The 23,214-nt window shown below is 39.5% G+C and overlaps 2 protein-coding genes across 2 annotated transcripts in view; one reads left to right on the top strand and one right to left on the bottom strand.

The window, feature by feature from the left end:
• The window catches only part of UBA6 (ubiquitin like modifier activating enzyme 6), a 31,956-nt gene extending 21,041 nt beyond the window's left edge, over positions 1–10,915 (top strand). The window contains exons 25-34 of the mRNA XM_032186700.1: positions 708–759; positions 865–928; positions 1,206–1,275; positions 2,460–2,531; positions 3,736–3,853; positions 4,822–5,015; positions 6,242–6,369; positions 7,140–7,227; positions 7,586–7,680; positions 9,997–10,915. Of these exons, the coding sequence (XP_032042591.1) occupies positions 708–759; positions 865–928; positions 1,206–1,275; positions 2,460–2,531; positions 3,736–3,853; positions 4,822–5,015; positions 6,242–6,369; positions 7,140–7,227; positions 7,586–7,680; positions 9,997–10,132 (1,017 nt within the window). The 3' untranslated portion in view covers positions 10,133–10,915. The remainder of the gene's footprint in view (positions 1–707; positions 760–864; positions 929–1,205; positions 1,276–2,459; positions 2,532–3,735; positions 3,854–4,821; positions 5,016–6,241; positions 6,370–7,139; positions 7,228–7,585; positions 7,681–9,996) is intronic.
• Positions 10,916–13,694: 2,779 nt separating this feature from the next.
• STAP1 (signal transducing adaptor family member 1) lies at positions 13,695–21,886 on the bottom strand. Its single transcript, XM_032186217.1, has 8 exons — positions 21,764–21,886; positions 19,475–19,546; positions 18,680–18,793; positions 17,927–17,983; positions 16,517–16,713; positions 15,767–15,895; positions 15,042–15,111; positions 13,695–13,895 (listed from the first exon to the last, which is right to left on the bottom strand). The coding sequence occupies exons 1-8, from the start codon at positions 21,884–21,886 to the stop codon at positions 13,695–13,697; spliced, it is 963 nt and encodes a 320-aa protein (XP_032042108.1).
• Positions 21,887–23,214: the final 1,328 nt, after the last annotated feature.

Here is a 23,214-nt window from a genome sequence, read left to right as displayed (position 1 = left end):
TCAGTAGTTTCCATGCAGTTTGAATTTTTTCTAACTGACTAGGTATTTTGTTTTTCCAGAGCAGCAGGATTATCAGATGCCTTTTAGTGAAAGGACAAGAGCTTTTTTTCTCCCACTAAACTTTTTGTTACTTAATTCTTCATATCCATATCCCTGATTTTCTTAAAGCTGTTACAGAAAGGTTGGCTAAAATATAAGCCAGTCACTACAGTGTTGCTTGAAGTGTCTGTGTGTGTGCTGAGGAATTGTGTAGGAAAGAAGTGATCAGGATGTTGTGTATTAATAAATATATCACGTCCATGTGTATCGAAGCCCTGGTTGTGATGACAGTTGTCACGTTACAAAAACGTTACTTTCCATTGTGAATTGGTGTGCCAGAATCCTAAAGTGACAACAAGGTGGGGGGGAACTCTTTGCTTATTGGATGAAGTATCTTGCTTGGACGTGGTACAGGTGAGGTGACGTTGTCATCTTCATCCTGTGAATGAATGAGCAAGTCACTCTGCCTGTACGTATTTATGTCTTTAAGCTCTCTCTATTGATAAATATGTCTTTAGATTTTCTTTAAATGACATCAGCTATATGCTGGGGTATCTTAAAAGCTGTATCAAGATTTCACATCGTTGCTAAAAAGAAGGCATGATTTTGTGCAGCTGTATCAGTCTATATATGACAAATTACTGAAGTTATTCTAACTTTTTCTCTAGGCTCTTCAGCTTCTTCATTCATTTCCCCTTGATACACGATTAAAAGATGGAAGTAAGTACAGACACTGTCTTGTGCCTCCTGTGAATTCATGCCATATATCATGCATTGCCGTTCCTGATTCCTTAGGATTTCATCATAAGTCTGTATTCTTACCAGGTTTGTTCTGGCAGTCACCAAAGAGGCCACCTTTCCCAGTGAAGTTTGAATTTAATGATCCTTTGTAAGTATGGCTCAGCATTTTTATGCATCCTATAAAGCTCACCCCATAGTAGGACATACAAGACAATGGCTTTATAGCAGTACAAGTTAGACCGATGCTTGATAGAAGGGAAGGACTTTTGAGTCCCTCAAAATCTGTCTGTTTTGGACGGCGTGCTCTGAAGGGTAGACGTTATGTTTCTCAATGTGTTTTCTCAAGATCTCTTTGAATGTGGTTGCAAAACTTCATGTGGACACTGAACAAAAAAAAAAATTAAAAAATATCTCTTCCTCTTCAGGCACTATGGTTTCATTGTGAGCGCAGCAAAACTCTTTGCAACCGTGTACTGTGTTCCCTTCACAGAAAAGGTAATCCATATTGCAATAGTGTCCCCATTTCATAACTTGGATATACACATTCAGTTTTGGTCTCGTCTCCAGTTGCCAGTCCTTTCCAATAACTAAAGTGGTTCTTAAAATAATCTATCCATCAGCACTGGTTGTCCAGCAGCTGTTCATATGTATTCTTTTTGATTAAAGTTACTAACCAGGAAAACAACTGACTGCTGTATTAGGTATTTTCAGTAAGCTCTGAACTCTTAAATCCTTATTTTGACAGACCTGGTTCCTGTGTAACATAATGACTGAATTGAAAGATCTTTTTAAGGCATTTTTGATCAAGTATCTTAGCTGTCTTGTGAGGTGTTTTATTATTGATAATTACTAGGCACAGCCTCTCTGTTGCTTATCCTTTGTTTTTCTTGTTACCTTTTGTCTTTTCTAATTGAATTTTCCTGCAAGTCACGTTTACATCTGCTGAACTAGTTCAAGTATTGTGCCATGAGTAATGCCGTACGTGCAATTGGGAGACCACAGACATATATTTGGATCCAGGTGCTGTGCAGGGAGACTGACTGATTCTAGGCCAGTCAGACTTGCTGTGCTTTGCAGAGCAAAATTCCAATTAATGCAAAACTACCCTGCCATTTGTGCTGCAGACACCAGGTAAAAGAAATGGCACCTCTTCCCTCATGGTAGATCTACAGAAATCAGACACATGATAACAAGTATTTATGTTGCCTCAGGATGTCTGACGTGACTTTAGTACTCTGTGAACAAAACACAGTTGCAGACGTTTTAAAGAACATACAAATGAAATATACTGTGTTTTTTTTTAAGCTTGGATGTAGCTTTGATACCTATTTTTACATGAATCCCTGTCAATGTTGATACTGTTCTGTATTTCTTGCAAATCTTGCATTTGTAGAGACAAATATGTGTTTGCTTCTTTATAGCAAAGATGCTACTGGAATAATCTTTATTTCACAGACAGATGAATTCTGTTGAGTTTTCTAGTGCTAGGCACTTTATACCACTGTGGGTCTTGTGCACTGTAAACCTGACTTGATGTCCCAGTGGAACACCAATGACTATTTGTGGGATTTATTTGGTTTTGGTGTTCTTTGAAATGTTCCTGCATATGCAGTCTCTTGGGGGGGGGACTTTTTTCAGTTGCTATGAATTTAAATTATTTTTCTTCAAAACCATAATAGGATTTGTCAGAAGAAACTATTTTGAAGATAACTTCATCTGTGAAGGTACCAGAGTTCAGACCTTCAAACAAAGTAAGTATGGCTTCAATTTTAAGGAAAAAATAATCCACACACAGTGTCACTCATCTGCCACTTCTCTGTGCGTTGATGCTGATATGAAATAAACATGAATAAAAATGCATTTTTGAGAAACAAGAGAGTGACATACAGGACTGCTTTAATTTGAATAGAGCTAAGGTGTCCATGTACTAGCCACTAAATGCAAGGTGGATTTTCTATGGGGTTTTTGTAAATGATTTGCAGTAGCCTTTTCAATGCATGGGTGTGATCATAAGTCTCCAATGTCTTTAAGTTTACACAAGCTTACACCTATATAATTAAAGTAGTAAAATGTCATTCATAAGCAACTTCAAAGCAATCCTTGGTTAGAGTCAATTTATTATTTCTCTCTAAGTAGTACTAAGCAAGTGTCATTACTTTTGTTTATTTCTGAAGTGTTAACTTCAAAACAGCTCAAGTCTTGTTTTGCAGTGGGTAGCATTTGTCATCGCTTAAAAATAACAATATATCCCTGGGTGGTTTCATATTTTCTTGCCCAGTGCTAATGTTTGTGTCGTGAATGCTTGTCTCATGAGACAAAACTCCTATTGTGACTCAGAATCACAGAATGGTTGATATTAGAAGGGGCCTCTGGAGACTGTACAACCCATCTGCTCAAGCAGGGATAGCTGGAGCAGTTTGTCTGGGACTGTGTCCCATCTGGTTTTGAATCCCTTCGAGGACTGGAGACGCTCTGGGTGACCTGTGCCAGTGTTCAACCATCCTTACAGTTTTGGTTGTGGTTTGTTTTGGTGTGTGTGGTTTTTTTGTTTGTTTTTATTTGTTTGTTATTGGTTTTAAGTGTTACGTTTTTTATGGAATTTCCTATGCTTCAGTTTGTTCCCATATCCCCTTCTGCTATCATTGGGCACCAATGAAAAGAGTCCAGCTCCACCTTCTGTCCTTCCCCGCTACCAGCTGTTTACACACATTGATAAGATCCTGCTGAGCCTTCTCTTCTCTAGGCTGCTCAGCACCAGCTCTCTCAGCCTGTCCTGATATGAGAGATGCTCCAATCCCCTAATGATCTTTGTGGCCCTTGGCTGGGCTTGCTCTAGCAAGTCCATGGCCCTCTTGTACCTGGGAGGGAGGACTGCAGGGAACACAGAAAATTTAGTACGTTCGTGCTGTACAAAGTCCATGTGTTCTATTAGTTAAACACTGTACATACTTGCAGGTTGTACAGACTGATGAAACTGCAAGAAAACCAGATCATATTCCAGTCAGCAGTGAGGATGAAAGAAATGCTATTTTCCAGCTGGAGAAGTTTATACTATCCAATGAAGCTTTGGAAAGTGAGTAGTACAAGCTAACTCTATAGATGGGTAACATCTTGCAATTGCACTGCAGCAGCATGACATTCAGGTCTTTGGATAAAAAAGTTTTCTAATTCTGCAGGAATTAGACAGCCGATTGCTAAGTCTTTCCAAAGTACCATGCAGGTAATTTGTCTATATTGCTTGACCTTAAAATTTGCAAGAATCTCAGAAATACAGGAGTATAGGGTTCTTTGTTATACTCTCACACAAATGCAGCCCTGATAACTGTGAGAAGGTAGCAGGGTATTCCCTCTAAAGAGGGAAGAGGTCCTGACTAGATCCCAGATGGGCTGAAAGTGATTCTGGTATGACAAACTTGAGAGTTGGTTCTTACAGGAAACATTCTGAAATTATCCTAAATTGTGAAGGCTGTTAGTCTTCATCAACATCTTCTAGATATGTTAAAATGTAGATGTTTGAATTCTGTTTCTGTTTGGCGGCATGAACTGCGTGCATAGATTTTTAGCCCATGGACACAGAAGAGAAAAATTACTTTAGCTCTAACCCATCCTATGGAGAATTGACTCAAACCTCTGTCTGCCATGCTACTGAGCTTGTACCAATGTGGTAACAGATAAACAAAGCTTTTACAGGAAATTCTCAGAGTAGAAAAGCTATAACATGGTAGAGGTTAATAAGAAATATTCATAGAACTATGCAAAATCTATTCCTGGTGTTGCAAGGAAAATTGTATTCTGGATCTCTTGATATTTCTTTAGTTACTCACTTCTAACAACAGTCATCATTAATATTGATAGGGAAGTTTTTCCTTCTAGCACGGAAAAGCAAGTTATAAGTATGGCACCGCGCTTCAGAACATTAAAAAAATAAATAAATAAAAATGTATTTAAGGTTCTATTTCCCTGTAACTTATGTTTAGCACACCTTCTGTTTTCTAACAATTTTTGCTTTTTTTTTTTTTTTTTTTTTTTTTATAAGAGTAGATGACTTGCAAATGAAGCCCATTTCTTTTGAAAAAGATGACGATAGTAATGGGCATATAGATTTCATAACAGCAGCATCAAACTTACGAGCCAAGATGTACAACATCGAACCGGCAGATCGGTTCAAAACAAAGCGCATTGCTGGAAAGATTATTCCTGCAATTGCAACAGCTACTGCTGCAGTTTCAGGGCTGGTAAGTATGCTTTTAAAATTCTGAAAATGCATGTGTTTTTTTCCTCTGTTCCTTGCCTAAAACCACTAACGTTTGGATATTCATTAATGCTATCCAGACAGAGCCTCATCTAAGAAATGTTTTTTCGTATTTTCTTTATTTAAGATCACAAAGTATTCATTCTATAATGATAATTACCAGTCTAATATGTCATAAATACTTTCATTTCAAACTTACATCCTGCTGTTGTTTAACCTGGCAGGCAGCTAAACACTGCACAGGTGTTCATCCACTCCCCCATAGAGAGACAGGGCAGTGAACTGGGGAACAAAGTGAAACTCTTGGGTCAAGGTGAGGGCAGTTTTTAATAAGGAAAAAGAAAACAATCCACAAAACAAGTTATGCATAAGGCAATTACTCACCACTCGCAAATCGATGTCCAGCCAGTCTCCAAACAATGGGAGGCACCTGGCCAACTTCCCCAGCTTTTATTGCTGAGCATGACATCACGTGGTATGAAATATCCCTTTGGCCAGTCTGGGTCAGCTGTCCAGGTTGTGTCCCTCCCAGCTTCTGGTGCACCCCCAGCCCTCCTCTCTGGCAGGATGGTGTGAGACATTGAACAGTCCTTGACTTAGTGTAAGCACTGCTCAGCAACAATGGAAAACATCAGTGTGTTATCAGCATTACTTTCCTCCTAAATCCAAAACATGGCACCATACCAGCTACTATGAAGAAAATTGACTCTACCTCAGCTGAAACCAGGACATATTCTTCTATTCTCTTCTGTGCAAGTACGAAAGGTCACTCGTGGTTTCAGCTGTGGTAAGCCCTCAGTACTTTTATTTCTGGCTTGCTGACCAGAAAGAGGAGTTGAAGATAAGTGTTTCGGTTTGTTTTTTGCCGTTATTATTACCGTCAGAGTGGCAGCATCAAGAGTGGAAATGATCTATTCAGTATTAATTCACATCCATGCACCTCAACAGAACTGCAAGCCTTGGGGCGGGGTGTCTTGAATTAAAGAATTGTGTAAGAGTCCTGCGTTAGGAAGAGTTTTGAACATTTTAAACATTTGCAGCAGCAGCAGAAGAATTTATTTCTGTGGTATGTTTGGGTTGCGTTTAACGTGATTTACTTTGTGGATTGCTCAAAGGGTGATCTCCTCAACAACTTATCCTACAGTGGTGTGGCCTCCTAATTAAATTAATGTGGGTCTTATGGAAGCAAGTGATTCTGATGTATTGCAGGTTGCACTGGAACTCATCAAAGTTGTGGGTGGTTACCCAGCTGATGCATACAAGAACTGTTTTCTCAACTTAGCCATTCCCATAATGGTCTTTACAGAAACTGCTGAAGTAAGAAGAACTGAAATCAGGTAGGAAGGGTGATGGTGGAAGGATGATGGTAGAAGGGCAGTATTCTGGAAACCTGATGTCTCTCACTTAGAAGTTGGTGAGACATTACATGTGTGAGATTTGTACTTACTAAACGTAGGTAATGAGATTAAATCCATACGTGCTTGTATAGCAGAAGTGTAATGGATCCAAAGTTTGTGGTCATACTCCAGTTAAAAAATACAGATATTCAAGGTTGGTTATTTTCATTCTTTAAACTTGGAAGATGATGAATAACTTTGTGTGTGCTATCAAGTTCTATTAGCCATATACTGCTGCCAAGGATGTCCCATAATACATCACTCAATTTCCTGTGTGGAAATGCAGCTCATACACTCTTCTGTCCTAATTTTAAAGCTAGTGGTTTTAAGGGCTTAGTTTTGTTTTCAGTGGAAGCTGTTGGTAGCTAGGCTCTAAAAATCTAGACGAGATAGATATGCAGCACAGTTATTAATAAATATCCTGTCTGCTCAGACTCGATGCACTTCTGTATCTTGGTCAATACAAAACCTATTTTTCAGTAGGCCTGAAAACTCAGTAAATTCATTGCCAGATATTATGTTTACCCAGTTACAGCTTTGTGTCTTGCACTTAGCCAGGTAAAAGGGCTGGAGAAATGGCAGGAGACAGGGAAGAGATTTTTGCTTGAGATAAAACAGCAAGTCACTAGAAGAGAGAGCAATTCTTCAATATATGTTTAAAGGAAATGTCTGTTCTGAAGTAACAAACCATATTTCTCTTTTTAAAACAGAAATGGGATATCATTTACAATCTGGGACAGGTGGACAATTTATGGAAAAGAGGATTTTACACTGTTGGACTTCATAAACGCTGTCAGAGTAAGATATCTGTTGTACTGAGTTAATGAAAGATGAGAAGAAAGCATTTTCTTGTTTTGGGTTGTTGACTTTTTTTTTGACCTTGTCAAATTGTTGTTTAAATCAGAATAATTCTAGAAAGAATTTCAATGGGAGCTTAAATCTGTAAGTTCACACATCCAAGCTTATTTTCAAATTCTTTAATTCCATTTGTTTAAATGTATCGTATTAAAACTTCTGTCAACATCCATGTATTATCTCATTTTCTTTTTGGAATCCTATGGTTCTCAATAATTAGCTGTAGTAGTAACCGTAGTTGTGTCTGCTGGGTTGTGCAGCTGGCATAGTCCTTTAATACATTCTAATTTGTGAATTCCAGGAGAAATATGGAATTGAACCAACAATGGTTGTACAAGGAGTCAAAATGCTGTATGTTCCTGTGATGCCAGGTCATATTAAAAGATTAAAGCTGACGTAAGTATAACGGGAAAATGGATCCAGGGATGTGAATGCACCTACAAATTATGTTCACTGGCTGTATCATACGAATGTGTGTCTGACAGCAGTATTTTCTCCCGAAGTGGTTTCTAGTTGTTTATATTTGGGAAAGAAAAAAGGTACTTTGTTCCTTTAAAAAAAAAAAAAAAAGTGAATTAATTCTTGTGGTGAATTAACTTCTGTGCTGAGGACAGGAGACTTAGAAAATGCAACTCTATTGACTCTAATTGATGAATGTCAGAATGAGAAACCCAAAGAAGTCTGACAGTAACTTTTTGGAGACGGAATATAGCTTGGTTTAATCAAAACAATACTAAGTGATCCTTTCTAAACAGGCTTAAAACTAATGGTGATATTTAGCAACTTAGTTCTGAAAGTAGGGGAAGACATTCAGGAAGGAGTTAATGTGTTGGTTGCAAGCTGAGATTAATGGTAGCCTGTTTAGTCTGTGGTAATTCCTTGAGATTCTAGTTTACTTTAGGCCTTTTAAAAATGAAGTTTGCAAGACTGTGAGTGATGCTTACTGACAGGACATCAGGGTATAACAAACTAGAAATTTGAGAGGGTGTGAGTACAGGCCATTATTATTATTTTTTGATTGATAGACCTTTGCAAAGGAATAGCCAGATCTGACCCAAGTTTAATTTTACTTTTACGTGTTGATTGAACTTCTGTAGCTCAAAATTTGTCCATTGCAACTCCTCTGAAGTGTTTGTTGGTCAGTGCTGACAAATAAGTATTGATCAGTAATCTGCTAGTAGGTAACTTTAGGGAAAGTATTACTTGTGTGAGAAAATTCCAGGGAGAGAAGAGTCTATGTTGGTGCTGCCTGTAGGGTGCCTGGCATACCAAGATGTGAATTTATAGCCCACCTCAGAACAGTTGTTTATATTCCTTCTCCTACAGCTGTATAAATCATTTTGAGTGAGTGGAGTTTGTAATAAAGTCAAAGGCCTGCTTTGAAGCTGCCTCTGTGTAAAGATCAAGATTTTCCATTAACCCTGAGACTGTTCAAGCTTTCCATGTAGTTACAGCTTGTGGGATTCTGTTACAAGAAGTCCCAAAAGCTTTGAAAGATACGTGCACAGCAAATTCAGGTCTTGCTTGCAGTTTTTTTTTTTTTCTTAAGGTGTTTAAAATCTTGCTATATTAGGACAACAAGTGTTTCAAAATGCTGTCTTCATTTCAGAATTACAGCACTGACTGGAAGCGTAGTCCTTAGGTGCAGGTTTTAGGGACGTTTACTCACCTTGCTCTGTACTTTGAGGATTCCTCATGCAAATGGATATGACATGAATATCTCTGCTAAGAAGAGTCTAATGCTTTGTGTTCTTGTGAGGGAACAAGTACTTTTGGGGAAAGCAGCTTTTTGTCCTGTGTGCTAAGGCTTAGCCAGAAGTAAAATCATTCTCTGAAGTGTCCTGTGAGGAATAGAAATAAATGTGTTCCTCAAGCCTCCTAGCATTTGAGCTGGCCTTGTGAACCAGTGCTCCAAGTTGGAGAAAAAAAAAAAAATAGTTTTGAGACATCCAGAGATATGCAGTGAAAGTGAGGTTGATCTAAGTAATTATTGTGCAATTTAAGTCTCCAAGGTGCAGCTATTGCTTATTGCTGTAATAGGACTCCAGAGGGCAAAGAGGGGAAGTCGTACTGAAATGTGACGTGATTACCTTGTTAGAGCTTGCTTTGCTGTCCCTGAAGAATAAGTCCTAGTTCTTTTCCGTTTCTCCCCCTCATAGCTCTTCACTTTCAAAATTCAAGGACTTGGAAAGTCAGTAGAATTGTTAGAATTCAGTAGAATTGCTTTCTATGAGAACTGCATATCTGGTGTCTGCATTGGAGGGGGTCTGCCTATTAAAGTCTTAAAACCAGCCATTATTGGTAGACCAAGAATTTGGTCCTACTTCATGACCAAATTTCTGCACAGAAAGCTACTTTTATCTTGTGCCTTAATAGGGTGCCAAAGACAAATCACGTGGGTGAGGAATCCCAAGTGGCCATTTTCTCTTGTAATTTCTTCTGAGTGGTTGTTAGTGAGCAATGGAATAGCTCACTAGCAGGCTGAGGCCTGTGTCAAGAGAAGTAGAATAAAGCCATTTGCTATAGCTCAGACAGGAACAACCTGTGTGTCTATTTGTGTCCATTGTTAAAAGGAAGATCCTTCTCCATTTTAATGTGGTTTCTGGTATGTTGGGCTTCATTGCTGGTAGTGAAATTTCTCCTAGTCTGGCTCTGAATTCCCATTGTCAATCCTTCTTCTGTTACCTCAATAAACTGTTTGTTTCTTTGTAGGATGCAAAAGCTTGTGAAGCCATCTGCTGATAAAAAGTATGTGGATTTGACAGTATCATTTGCTCCAGAGACTGATGGAGATGAAGACTTGCCAGGGCCACCAGTGAGATACTACTTTGTTCAGGAAGACAATTGATGGTAGAGGTGCAAAAGTCACTCCAGGACCATTTGTTTTGAAAGGAGTGTGCTAATTTTCAGCTATTAAAGATGGTACTATATATTTCTTTTTGGTGAAGCCTTAATTAAAACAAATGGTGAAAGTCAGTTGCTTTGCACTGAAGACAAACTGGACTTGTTTCATCTCCTGTTACCTTCAAACCTGTTTACTCAAGGGAGGATTGGTCACTCCATGAGATGGAATGTCCAGTACAGTCCTTACCTTAAAGACAAGATTTGTTTTAAGTTGTGGGGAGCTGAAGAAAGCGAGAAGAACGGTGAACGTAACAAATTGTCCCCATGTGCAAATTAAGCACTGCTTAGAGAAGATTGCAAAAACTGGGGAAACTGCCATTTTATGATATTTTTGTCAAATCCATTTCACGTGTTATTTTCTTCTCAAATGAGAATTTCAATCTTGCCATCTACACGAGGGATAATCCATCCAAAATGTTTAGACTTCCACTTAAAAGCAGATGAGCTGCTCTGTTGTGTTGTTGGTGCTCTCTTCTGAACTGTACGTGATGCTGTGTGTCAGAGCAGCTGTCTTAATGTCAGTCTCCACATGGAAACAGAGGGAGGCAGGTCTTGAACAGGTATAAAAATTGTCATAGCTCCCCTGAAGTCAAGACACCTGGAATTGTTCATTATCTGCACTAAGACTGTTCTCTGGGGAATACTGCAATATGGGGAAAGTGGAACCCTATCGGAGAGCTGAGTTAACACTTTCAACAATAAAACTTTGCCTTCAAGAAAGAGAAAATGTTCAGTGTGGTTGAGCCTTTCTGCCCTTACCAAATTGAGAGTGCTGTAGCAAGAGATGACTTTGAAAGGAGGTAAAGGCAAATGGCTGCAGATGTTTGTCACAGCAAACGCTGTTTCCTCAGCTGCTCCTTCTGGTACCATTTCCTTACAGTGGATGGTTATGCTGTACACCTGTCCACAGCATGGGTCTGAGTTGCACTGAGGTTTTTCAGTTACTAGGGTATATAAATATAAAGAACCTGCTTATTGGAAATAACGAGGGACTTGCTTTGCTCTGTATTGAGGCAGAGGTGTATTACAAAAGCATCTGTAACAACACCTTATCTTCTCTGTCATTTAAACACTGGGTAGTGTAGCTCATAGTCCATGTGGCTGAGGGAGGGTGGATTGTTTTTTTTTTGGTTTTCCCCAGTGATGATAGTGAAGTGGGGTTAAAAAAAAAAAAAAAAAAAAGAGCTACAAACTTTTTTTTAAAAAAAAAAAAAGAACTACAAACCTTTTAATATTTTTAAGCTTTAGAGACAGTGAATGCCCATCTCTAAATCCTGTGGTTGTTGCAAAAGGTATTAACTACTTCACTGTTTATCCTTGATTATCCTTTGTTAAGATTTAGGAATATCTTCACATTTAATTAACGTTATTGGTTAGGAATTTTACCCTTCTTTTCTCCCCACCTTCTCAGATACTTGTAGTCAGGAACAATAGCTATTAGGCTGGGCACTTAAACACCAAGATGTATGGAACTGAATAGCTGGAATCAACATAATTATTTCAATATATGGGATTTGCCCTTACATACAGGATGCCTTCTGTAAAGGTGTATATAGTTTTATGGTCAGTATAGCTTATAGATATTTTTTAGATTATTAATAGTGCTTTTTAAACTACCTAACTTATTTCTTTTTTTTTTTTTAAGAACTTCTTATAGAGATTTTTTTTCTGAAACAAGAGAAAGGATTACTACATTTACAGTGTAGAGAAAGTACAAGCAGACAGTAAGTTTTCACTTCTAAATAACAACCAAAATATACTTCCATGTGGTAGAATCTAAACTCTAAACTGAAATCAGTAATTAGTACTAAGGATGTCTTACTTGAATGTTTAGGTTAAATGAAGAGCACTGTCACCTCTCACAGTTGTAAGCTGCAAAAGAAATTTTCAGTAAGTATGCTCTGGTGCATTGGTGTGGTGTTAACATGCTTCTGCTTTTGAAGTAAGCAGTGTAGAAAAATAGTGTTACTCTCACTACTTTGCTAGAAGGCCATCTGACAGCCCTCAGGGTTTAAAATCAATTTTCAGATACAAGTAACGGAATGGCTGAATGGCTCTTGCTAATGACAATGCATACAGCTTTGTGAGGACCTTGCCAAAAATTCCAGATAGAGGATGGCAAGTATCAGGGCCAGAACTGACAGATAAGGCTGTATCCCTGTACTGTTCTTACTGTGTGTATCTGGTGGATGCATGTCTGTTCTACGGGTGGGTTCCTCTCATTTTAACATTTGGTGATAGAAAAAACAAAAATGCAAAACAGGTCTATAAATGCTTTTTAGCTGACCTCTTAAGATTTTCTGGATATAAGTTAACCTAGAGAACACTTCACAAGTAATTACATAAGAGGACTTCATATGGAAGAACTGTGCATGTCAAGTGGCTATTAAAGTTGTTTTTCATGTTTTCAGATTTTCTGAATTGCTGATGCAGAGGGTGAATGTGTCGATGTTGGAGCTTGTGTAGAGGGGAGTGAGCAGATTTGGCATGAAATTGTGTTTGATACAGTCCATTTTTCAATTTAGTGTTGCTTTTTTCCCCAAAGTCCCAGCAGGTGCTCAGCAGGATCACGCTAAAAGGGCTCAACTCAGGCTGGGCAAGTGAGCTTTGGGCTGGGGAGATTTGCTGGTCTTCCAGGTCTCCAGTACTGCCAGTACAGTGCTAGCAGTGCAGAGGTTCGTTGCAGCACCTGGAATCTCAGAACTGCTTTTTGGCTTTGTAATGAAAACCTTGTGTGTGTCTAGGATTTTTTTGACGCTATGTTCTCATGCAGCAGCTAGAGCTAGTCATCTCCCTGCAGCAATGAAGAACCAGCTGCCTTTCTGCTAGAACACTCCAAATACCTTTCTTTCAAAATGTTTTTCTTTGCAAGAGCAGTTGATTTGCAGAGATTTAATTTTGTATCAGCATTAAAGATCTTTCTCATTCATGCTTTTTTTTATAGTCTGCTCAAAATTTACATTAGCTTTCCCTTAATTTCTTACATTAAATTAATTACTTCCTAAATAGTTGCAGGAATGTTCCTGCATGCAAAATGAGGCATTTAGCACCCGGCTCTGTCTCTTTAATGCTTGGAGTAGGGAGGATTCTGTGTCAAGATCATGCTACTCTTAACAAGGCTGTTTTGACAGATATGGCCTCCTTGATGGATTTAGGAGTAAGAAGTACATGTTTCCATCTATTTATCTCCATTTTCAAAATATATATGGTAAATATGTGAACATTTATTTTAAAAAGTGCTATTCAAGAATAATGACTGCATAGAAAGAAAACTCTGGCACCAGTTTCTACCAATGCTGAAACACCCGTGCCACCTCATCACAATCTCTCGCATCCTAAAATAACACAGGTTTCAGCTAGGCAGTGTTTATATGTACATCTGGCTTGTATCAAACAGAGGTAAGGGCTTTAGGTAAGTTCATGTTCTTAACCTTTCCTTGTATCTTTGGAAATATTGTGGCTAGTTGTTTGAAGAAAGGAACTGAATTTCAGCATGGGAAATGCTTTCAGCTTAGCTGTAATAGTGGAGTTCCTGTAAGCTCCTCCTTGTGCCTCTGTCCTTCAACAGGACTTCTCTGTGTTTTGCTTTCAGAACTGTGGGCCGTCCGCAGAGCATTGTGGCATGCCCCCATGACAAATGGTTTCAAGTTTCCTTGGGTTTGGGTCACAAAGTAATTGATGACATCCTGAAGACTTGCAAGTGACACCTGTTTCACAGAAAAACAAAACAAACAAAAAGAAAACATCAAACAAAACATACTGCATGCGTTAGAGAGAATACATTTTGAAAACATGCTGGCAGGCTGGTGTGCCTAGCAATGTTCTCTGAATGATTGGTACTGGATTTGCATCTAGCATTTCAATGCAGTGAGGTCTAGGACAGCTCCCTGCAACATATGGCAATGTTTTTATCATAGAATTAGAGAATGGTTTGTGTTGGAAGGGACCTTAAAGATCATCCAATTCCACCTCTCTGCCATGGGCAGGGACATCTCCCACCAGACCAGGTTGCCCAAAGCCCCATCCAGCCTGGCCCTGAGCACCTCCAGGGATGGGGCATCCACAGCTCCTCTGGGCAGCCTGTGCCAGGGCCTCAGCACCCTCACAGTAAAGAAATTTTTCCTTATATCTATTATAAATCTACCCTTTTTTAGTTACACTCCCTGACAAATAGTAAGGTCTCCCTGGAGCTTTCTGCAGGCTGATCCTCAAACATACAACTCCTTCCCTTCTACCAAATGAGTAACAAACCAAAAAAGGTTTAGCTCTGTGCACTTTCATGCTCTTCAATGACTGCTGGTGCTCTTTCAGCAGGTAGTTTAACAGCAAATGCTTTTTCAAATGGTTAGGATGTTTCTCAGGCCACTGGTTAAACAACTCTTAAGGAAAGTGGAAAAAATATTTAAAACCAAGTAATAAGGTCCGTACGCACTTGATTGCACCTCAACTAAGTTATTTTTATTTCTCAGAGTTATGTGAAATGCACTTTGAACTTCCTCTAGCTGCAATAAGAGCTCACTTCTCAGACTTATTACTGAAGGCTGAATTACGGGGAAAAAGAAAAAGCAATCTTGAGTGTTTTGTGGTTGCTGGTGGTTTGATTATATTTTCAGTAGAAGAGAAGAGGTTGTGGGTACTTTTTCCTCTTCTGATTTTAGATTTTTTTTTTCTGTAGATTGGTTAGCCTAACAGAGGCAAAAGACTAAAGAAAGACAAGATGGGCTAAAGAGAGGTAAAATAGATATTTTCTCACAAATTATAGTTAGGAATTTACTGTAGCTTTTCTAACTTTCTATAAAGCAATATTTCTTACACCTTCTTAAGAATCTCTAAAGAGGGAATTGCTCATTTACCTTTCTTTCCAATTCAATAATGTAACTTGTTTCTTTAGACATCACTCTGTAGTGTTTTATGCACGGGACACTGAAAGGAAAGGAAATGACAGTTGATACGCTGTTAGAAATGAAATAACTTATGATGTACCATTGCTGTCATGAATTCCTCTGCAGGAGCAATGGATGTGTTCTGTAATATCCCCAGAGCCTATTGAAGGTGTGTGGCAAGATGTGTTTTTTCTTGTCATAGTTTAGGAACACTGGGAATTGCAAATGTTGTTTCCTGGTGTCTCAGGTGACTCTTCTGAAACTAAAAGCAAAGCTAAAATGGGGCAATTCAGTTAAAATGTGGTGTGTTTCTAGTCCAAGTTACTGTTTGAAAACATTTCTTTCATTTTTCTGTATTCATTTTACAAAGGGATAAGGCCTGTTCCATTTTCATTCTGCACAAGGATTTCTTATGAGTAGGGTTTCATGGCTGGACAGCAGCTGGGAAAGTGTTTTCCCAAGGAAACTGGCTTTTGCTGGTGGATCTCTATTGCTTCTTTGTTTAGTCTAACTGGCTTTGGAGGAGGAGAGAACTGGCAAGTTGGTCTCAGGCCCATGCCCTTCTTGCCCCGTTTGCCTTGTTCAGAATAGTCTGAAGGTGAGGAATATGCTTCGCATGTCAACTTTGGGTATTATTAATTCAGCTTTTAATACAGTACGTACTAGTTGTGAAATATATTATGGACTCAACCTACTTTGGCCCATGTCGGACAGTGATTGCGTAGTTCTTGTTGTCGCTGCCAGGACGCAGGATCAAATTCCCACAGGAAGGATTCTTTTCCAACATCTCTATCGCTTCTTTCCGAGATACTGCATAGAAGCAGCTGCACAGATGGGAGGGAAGAAACAGCGTGAATGCAAGTTACACAAGAAAGGCTGTGTCATTCCGAGCTGTGCAAAGAGATGTGGTCTACCAGGCTGATGCTTCTTAACAGTGCTAGGCTCATCCAAGGTAATTAGCCATGGCTGCCAAGGGGCATGACATCTGAAGGACTCCTGATGAATAATGCTATTACAGGAGCATAATTCAGGACAGCAGTGCTCTGCCCTTCTCATAGAGGAAGTGTCACGTTTGTTCAGATAGATTGCTTTATGAACCCTTGCAAAAAAAATGTGAGAAGAGCAACATGGAATTACTTTGAAGGGTAATCAGCATGTTCTCAGAAGGGCAGATATGCCAGTCTAATGTGGTTTTCTAAAAGGTTTATCAAGCGTAGCAATACACTACACTCAACCTTTGCAAAACAAAAGGCAGTGTGGAAAAGCTGCAGGAGTAATCTTTCCCTTACCAAATCTCTGAAAGGCTTTGAGGTAGATCTTGTTCATTGAATATTTTAAACCCCATGTATAACAGTTGAATTTCAAACCTCTATGAAAACAATACTCGGAAAGAAGTGAAGGCTCTCTAGTCAGGTTGGGGTTTGCATACTTCTGTCAGAGCTTACGCTGGCATAGCAGTGGCTGTACTGCTGTTGTCCTTGCTGGGAAGGCTTTCAGGAAGGCTTTCGTGAAGGCTTTTTTTATTCAAGGATGCATTGGAATGGTCATCAAGCGTGATCCTTCTTTTCTTTTCTTTCTCTAGCACTTCGTGCATTCTCATAAGTTGTTCAGGTAGCAACAACTCATCCGGTGGAACTGACAACTAAAAAGGAACAGCATAGTTAGAAATGAAAAGACTGGACAAATGTTGTGAGCAACTGTTTCTGTGCCATCACAGCAATCTGCAGAATGCAGCTGGCATGCAGAGCTCTTTCTTACCTGCTCAATTTAAGCAAGTGTGATAATCTGGACGGTCTGGGTATGCTGCTTTGAATAAGACACTGCAGACCTGTTTATGTTAAAATAGTGGGGCAAATACATCTGCATTGTGGTTTACCAGATTAAAGTGGGAACAATGTGAGCAACTGCAAAGTATCAGGGATTCTATACTGCAAAAGGCTACATAAATGCAACTTAATCTACTTCAGCTCACTTCATCTTTTTGAGTGGTTCAGCTACACCAACAGAAAGTTATCTGTGAAGAAACTTCCTTTATTTTCTACTGGTCATTATTAAAGAATGTCTTGCTCTTTTCAAAGTGAGTTTAACTAAGATGTTTCATACAAGTAAGAATGAATATACATAGAATGACTATAGCACAGTTATTCCACAGTATTAGCAATCTTTTCTTAAACATGTAGATGACACCTAGGACTCCCCGTGCATTAAGAAAGGGGAGAAAAGTGGTTTTGGCTATCTAAAGAGACAGAGAAGTAAAGCCAGAGATAAAATGATCTAAGTTAGTTACTTCGATTTTCAAACTATTACAGCTGGCAAAGTGCTGTGAGTTTTGACTGCTAGACCAATAAAAGGAGCCCCTGTTAGCTGTTCAGAATAATAGGGAAACATCAGATATGGTTCCATCTCTTCCTAAGTGCCACATGAAGGCAGGGTGGGAGATTAAGACTTTTTTTTTTTTCCCCCAGTAGAATAAAACACAGGGCTCAAGGGGTTCTCTCAGGTGTGCGGTTGAGCCATTTCTTCATTTATTTCTTCCTCAAATGTTAAATAACTAAAGAAGTTGTTTCTCTCAGAGCAGGCTCCCTTTTTCACAGGTGCAGGAGATGGTCTTATGCTGGAAGTCTTTCCTCCCCAGACAGCAAACAGTGGACTGGGAGCTGTGTCTGATTAAATACCATGGCAGGTGAGGTGGGGTGAAATCAGCCTGAATTTTGCTCTCTTTGGGGGATGAGCAGGCAGGTTAGTGTGTGCAAGCACATTAGAAGCAAAGCTTTATGTCTGTGCAAGACAACTTGTTGCATGCACAAAGACCCTTCATACACACTTTGGACATTGAGAACAAAACCCTTCCGTACCTTTGCTACGGTGAGAATAAAGCCCTTCCATTCTTTTCCATATTCACAGTTATCAGCCTGAGGGAACAGAGAGCAACAGTGTAAGAATAACTGCAGCAAACAAAGTGCAACATTTTCATGTTCAGATAACTTTCATCCCTTTAGAAGTGCCTTGCCTGGAAATGAGCCTCCTGCCAAGCTACGTCAGTCACACCCTGAAGCATTGCGCTTCCCCAGTTGCTCCAAGTTCAATTAGTGAGAGAGGATGGAGGTGGGAAGGAAAGAAATTATGGGTTCTGTTGGAGTAAGAGGAGTAAGGTGTGTGGTCCAAACGGAAGGCCAAAGTAAGGAAGTAGGTGAGTTTCAACTGCAAATCCTTCAAGGTAGTCCCTGAGCTCTATAATCTCTAGTATGGCTTTTGAGCTGTTCCAAGGGGCCAATAAGATATTTTATTGCCCTTCTTGGTTTTACAGATGGCCTGAGCCTTTCAGGGGGGTACTTCCTGACTTCTTTTGTGTATTATTTTTTTTTAGGTTCAATTCTTTGCTCACTTTATATTCTCAGATACTCCAGAGAAAACTACCTAATGTCTTGAGAGGAATTTTCCCTGGTGTTAAGTTCCTATGCACTGCTTCCCTCTTTGGCTGCCTTTTGGTGCCTGGCCACACCAAAGAAGGTAGCTCTACTCTCATGTCAGAGTGGAGCTCTGAATATCTGTGACAGATGGGGTAACGCCCCAAGCAGCTTACAAATCATAACTTTCATTTTTCTTACCTTCACTTCTAGTTCCTCATTTGACAACGTCAGGATGAACTGTGAAGAGTCGTTTTCATTTGGATAAATATTGGTTGCTGAGGTCAAAGCTGATATATCTAGCTTCTGTGAGTACTGAGGAACCAAAAAAAGAAATAGCACAAGTTGTAATTTTCACCCCAGATCTAGTGGCTCTTCGAATAAATCTGTTTAGAAGAAAATGCATGAAAACTTCTTCTAGATCTTGAATTAAATTTCACTGACAGACATTTCAAAGCTCAGTCCCTTGTTTCTGCTTACAAAAGCTCTTTGCGCCCACAACATGCCTTCTGGATTTTTCTCATCTTAGTCTCCATAATTACACATTAAAGCCAAGACACCTCTCCAATTACTTGTTTTGTGACTTCAGCTAAACCCACAGCCACAGTACTTTATGATCATACCAAAGTTCGTCTCAGCTGCATAGAGGAAAGTCATGTTACACACCAAGATATATTTTTACTCTAGTGCACAGCTGAGGAAAGAGCATGCAGTAATGTTATGGAGCAATTTGGATACATTTGTAGCTTAGGTGCCAAAAAAAAATAATTCATTTTTGCTTTAATGAGGCAGATTAAATGCTATTGTTTTTTTCTGTTTTTTTTTTTTTTTTTTTTTAAGTCTTTCTGTTACAACTTTGAGTACTGTTTTATGGACTGTGCAGGTGGGAGAGGGGAAAGGGCACAGAGAGGTGTCTTGGGTACATCGGGATTACTTCTTGAAAATAACCGATGCGGCTCACACAACGTGCAGTTACAAAGATAGCACACTACTCACTGTTGGTGCTTTCTTATCATCATAAAAGAAGAGCACAGTTCCTCTCAGTTCTGTCCAATACGCTTTAAATTCCTGTTACAAAGGAGGAAGTGTCAGTTTGTCAAGACGATCTTTTAGTTTTCACACAGTGCTGAAAGTAAAAGAACTGCTGAGAAAAAATGTCATGTACTTTTAAACAGGTGTTTTAAAGATCATGTATATATTTATTTTTGAAGTATTTTAAGAGAAAAAAAAGTTATTTTTGATAGGTAGAAACAGAAAAAAGCTCTAGGCTTTTTTCTCTACTATCCTAATTTGGCATTGAATTAGAAAGTTTTCATTTTAATTAAATTAAATGCTTTTAGCATTTGTCAGGGGACTTAAAAAGGGTAAGGAATGGGAAAAAAAATGTATTCCCTTGAAGTGTCTATCTGCATATAATTTTGATCATGCCAGTTTACTTGCTATAGGGGCAGGATTGTGGATCTTGAGAGCAGTCTGACCTATTAACCGCACTTCCTGTATTCAAAATGGCATTTTGCATGCTTTGTCTTTTAAGTTACATTGTGTTCATAGAGCAACATCATGCCCAAGTAAGTATGACTGTCTGACTCTTCTTTCTGTTCCCTAGTACAGTCATACCCAAGTAATGGGAAAGCTTTCTGTGCTTTTCTCCATCTTCTTGCGACCCTGATACCCCAGGAAGTGCAGCTGTTATGGGATGTGGAATTGGGAACGCAAACCTGTAACGCAGAAGTTCTGTTCTAGTTTTTGGTTTCCTTACTTGTTTTATGTTTGTGTTTATTTTGTTTTGTTGGGGGATTTTCTTTGACACAAAGTTATACATACTCACAAAAATGGAGAAAGAAGTAACTAGTGAAGTCTACTAGGTCTCTAGGAACTAAAGTGAACAATTTTTTTCCTTAAGTATCCTGCTGGCAGTCCTTGCTCCCTGTCCTGCTAGCTTCTAACTAGTCTTTCTGGTGTTTTCTGACAAACTGCTGGTGTAAGATTCTCTACTGTCTTTAGCCTCTGGACCCCAACCTCTGAGCACTGCGGTGTGCTATTAAGGTGTAAACGCCCTTTTTAAACTCTCTGTCCCTAGCAAATTAATGAAGCCTGTGAATGCTTGCTTGGTGCGGGGCTGGATGTTATGGGAAAGTTTTGAACCACACTTTATAATGTAGGCTTTCTGCTCTATGGAGATATAGTAGTAGTTGCCCAGGAGCATTTGTAATTGTTCACAGTCTTTAATATATTTATTCTTGAGTGTCTGGTTTCTCATAAATGACAATACGACTTGCCCAGCCCACGTAAATCTCTTCAGATTGGTGTGTATTATTGTTGTGCCCTGTTGCAACAAGGCAAAGCATGGAATAATTTCTAGTGCTGCAGAAAAATTAACAGTGAGATTATTAGTCTACTTTTGTTTCTTTGTTTTTGTTCCTGTTTTCTGTGGTACCTGTTTGTTCCTGTGTTTGTGAACCACAGTGCTATTTTGGTCTCCTGATTATATCTACCTCTAGCACAGCATAACTCATATTTCTTTTCTACTTTCTGCATCTGCACCTACTACAGAGAGTGTAGGTATGGTTAGGGTAAAAATCACTGTGTAACATTAAGTATAGGGATTGTCATTATCAAGTGCTAAAAAAGGGTGATCAGCTTAATATAGGGTCATGCTCTGAACATACATGATAGTAATAGTACAGATAAAAGCATTCCAGCATTTATATGTTTGTGTCTTTTTAATAATAAAATCCTGGGATAAAATTAAAAAAAAAAACAACAACTCTCTTGTTTCCAAGCTAGTCTACCTATGTGAAATCATCAGCTCATACCAACAAGAGAAAACAGATGCCGTGTAGCTCATATATACTTCAGGTGGTGTGTCCCTGAAGATTTCAGGATGCATTCAGTAAATAAATCATGCACTGGAGCAATATAACCGTGTCGCGGTGTTAAAAATACTGCGTTAGCTTTTCACTGTGCTGGTAGCTATGAAATCGGTCAAAATCAATCCAAGTTTCAACAGGTATATGATTATAATATTATAATATGGTTGTTATAATGGGATCCTAGAGATATTGACAGTTACCTTACATCATTTATTTTCCTTTTTTTCCCCACAAGTAATATGAACAGAAACAAACAAAAGCACAAACTAAGCTGCTATCACTATTTCAGTGCACCTATTTGCATCAGCCAGCACCGAGAAGCATTTGCCACCACCATCATCAACAGATACGCAGCAATAATATTTTGAGGAAATGTTCAAATGTTTCTGCTCTCTGGGACCGTGTACCTTACCTGGGATTTCACCTGCCGGACTGACAGGTAACCTTGGAAGTACAGCGGCAGACCCGTGATCCTCTGTCTCTCCTGGGAGATTCGCCGGGGAGCTGGCTGAGGAGTTTGTACAGGCTGCTCCATGCTGCTTCTCAGTATCTTGTGGTTATCAGATGTGCTGGTGGTTGTTGTTTGTTTATTTTTTTTCTTGGTGCCTCCCCACGCCTGTTGTTCTCCCCTGCTCTGCGTCAGCCAGAGAGCTCGTCCTGGTGACGGGGGCAAAGAAAGCAGCGCCTCTAAGAGGAAGTCTCAGTGCTTGCTTTTAGGTCAGCAGATGCCCTGCTTGGTGTGCAATCGTCGGGGGAACCAGATCGAGTGGATTAAAACAGACCTTTTTTAGTGAGCTGTACGAGACTGTGCTGCTCAGTTTGCCCAAGGGTAAGTGTTCAGAGGATGAGCATGCTGGTACAAAATTGCATTGTTACTGTGAGGGATGTCACCTGGACATGGTGGCAGAACAGCCTGATTTTTATGACTTGCCATCAGCAACATGCAGGCTGGGAAAGCTGTGCTTTTAGATCCTTCCCAAGTGTTTTTTTTTTTTTTTCTCTGTGAAAATACGTTTTAATGTTGAGACTATCAAATTAGAGTTGGAATTTCTGTAGGAAATGGGATGCCAAAAGTGATATTGGAAATAAACCTGCTCATGCTTGTTTGTAGCTGTCAAGGATAAATCAACTTTCTAATGTGCACATAGGAATAGAAGTTTTTTTCTTTGTGAAAGAGCTAATATACAGAAGTCTTGAAACACAATGTGAAGGGAGATGGGTAGTTCAGGAGTGAAACGTTGGTAAATGAGGGGTGAACTTTCCATCAGTTTCCCAGAGCCCTGATGTTTAACTTTGTTTCTGGCCTTTCTGTAGGGTTCAGAACGAATAGGGATGGCAGGACTCAGTGTTTTGGTGCTTGCTGCTGCCAAAACAGAGGCAAGCAAACACCAAATTGGTGTTTTATTTTTTTGTTGGGCTACTTTGTGACCTTTTTTTTGTTCCTTGGCTGCATATATGTGTAAGATGAGCATGTAATTATCCTGTAGGGTGAGCTGTGGTGGATCATACAGCTGCCAACCAGCTGTAGCAGAAGACAGGGGTCTGAAAGTAGTTGTGTGATTTGAGTCTGAAGGTAACTGATTTCTAAGCATGGCAGGGGACAGCTCCATGTTCTCAGGTTTTGGCTAAAAGTTGGCAGATCTTTGTCCACTTGGATTTTGTTGGCAGAACCTGACTTTGCCATTGCGTGATGCAGAAAAACTGCTGGAAAAGGGTTACCTGCACCTTCCCTGGGGAAGGCTGACAATAGCAGGGCAGCACTCAGCCAGCCGTTCACTAATGTGTGGTAAAAACCATCATGTTAAATCCCAGGAGTTGGGCTCGGTGACCCCGGCGGGTCCCTTCCACCCGGGTGCACCCCAT

Source organism: Aythya fuligula, chromosome 4 (assembly GCF_009819795.1).
Source record: "Aythya fuligula isolate bAytFul2 chromosome 4, bAytFul2.pri, whole genome shotgun sequence".
In the NCBI taxonomy this organism is placed as follows: domain Eukaryota; kingdom Metazoa; phylum Chordata; class Aves; order Anseriformes; family Anatidae; genus Aythya; species Aythya fuligula.
This window is presented reverse-complemented; position numbering and strand designations above follow the sequence as displayed.

Coding starts and splice junctions, on each gene's coding strand:
- STAP1 (XM_032186217.1), bottom strand. CDS start 21,886: ATGGAGCAGCCTGTACAAACTCCTCAGCCAGCTCCCCGGCGAATCTCC. Junction 19,547..21,763: donor TCCGGCAGGTGAAATCCCAG/GTAAGGTACACG, acceptor CCTTTGTAACAG/GAATTTAAAGCGTATTGGAC. Junction 16,714..17,926: donor TTATTCTCACCGTAGCAAAG/GTACGGAAGGGT, acceptor GTTCCTTTTTAG/TTGTCAGTTCCACCGGATGA.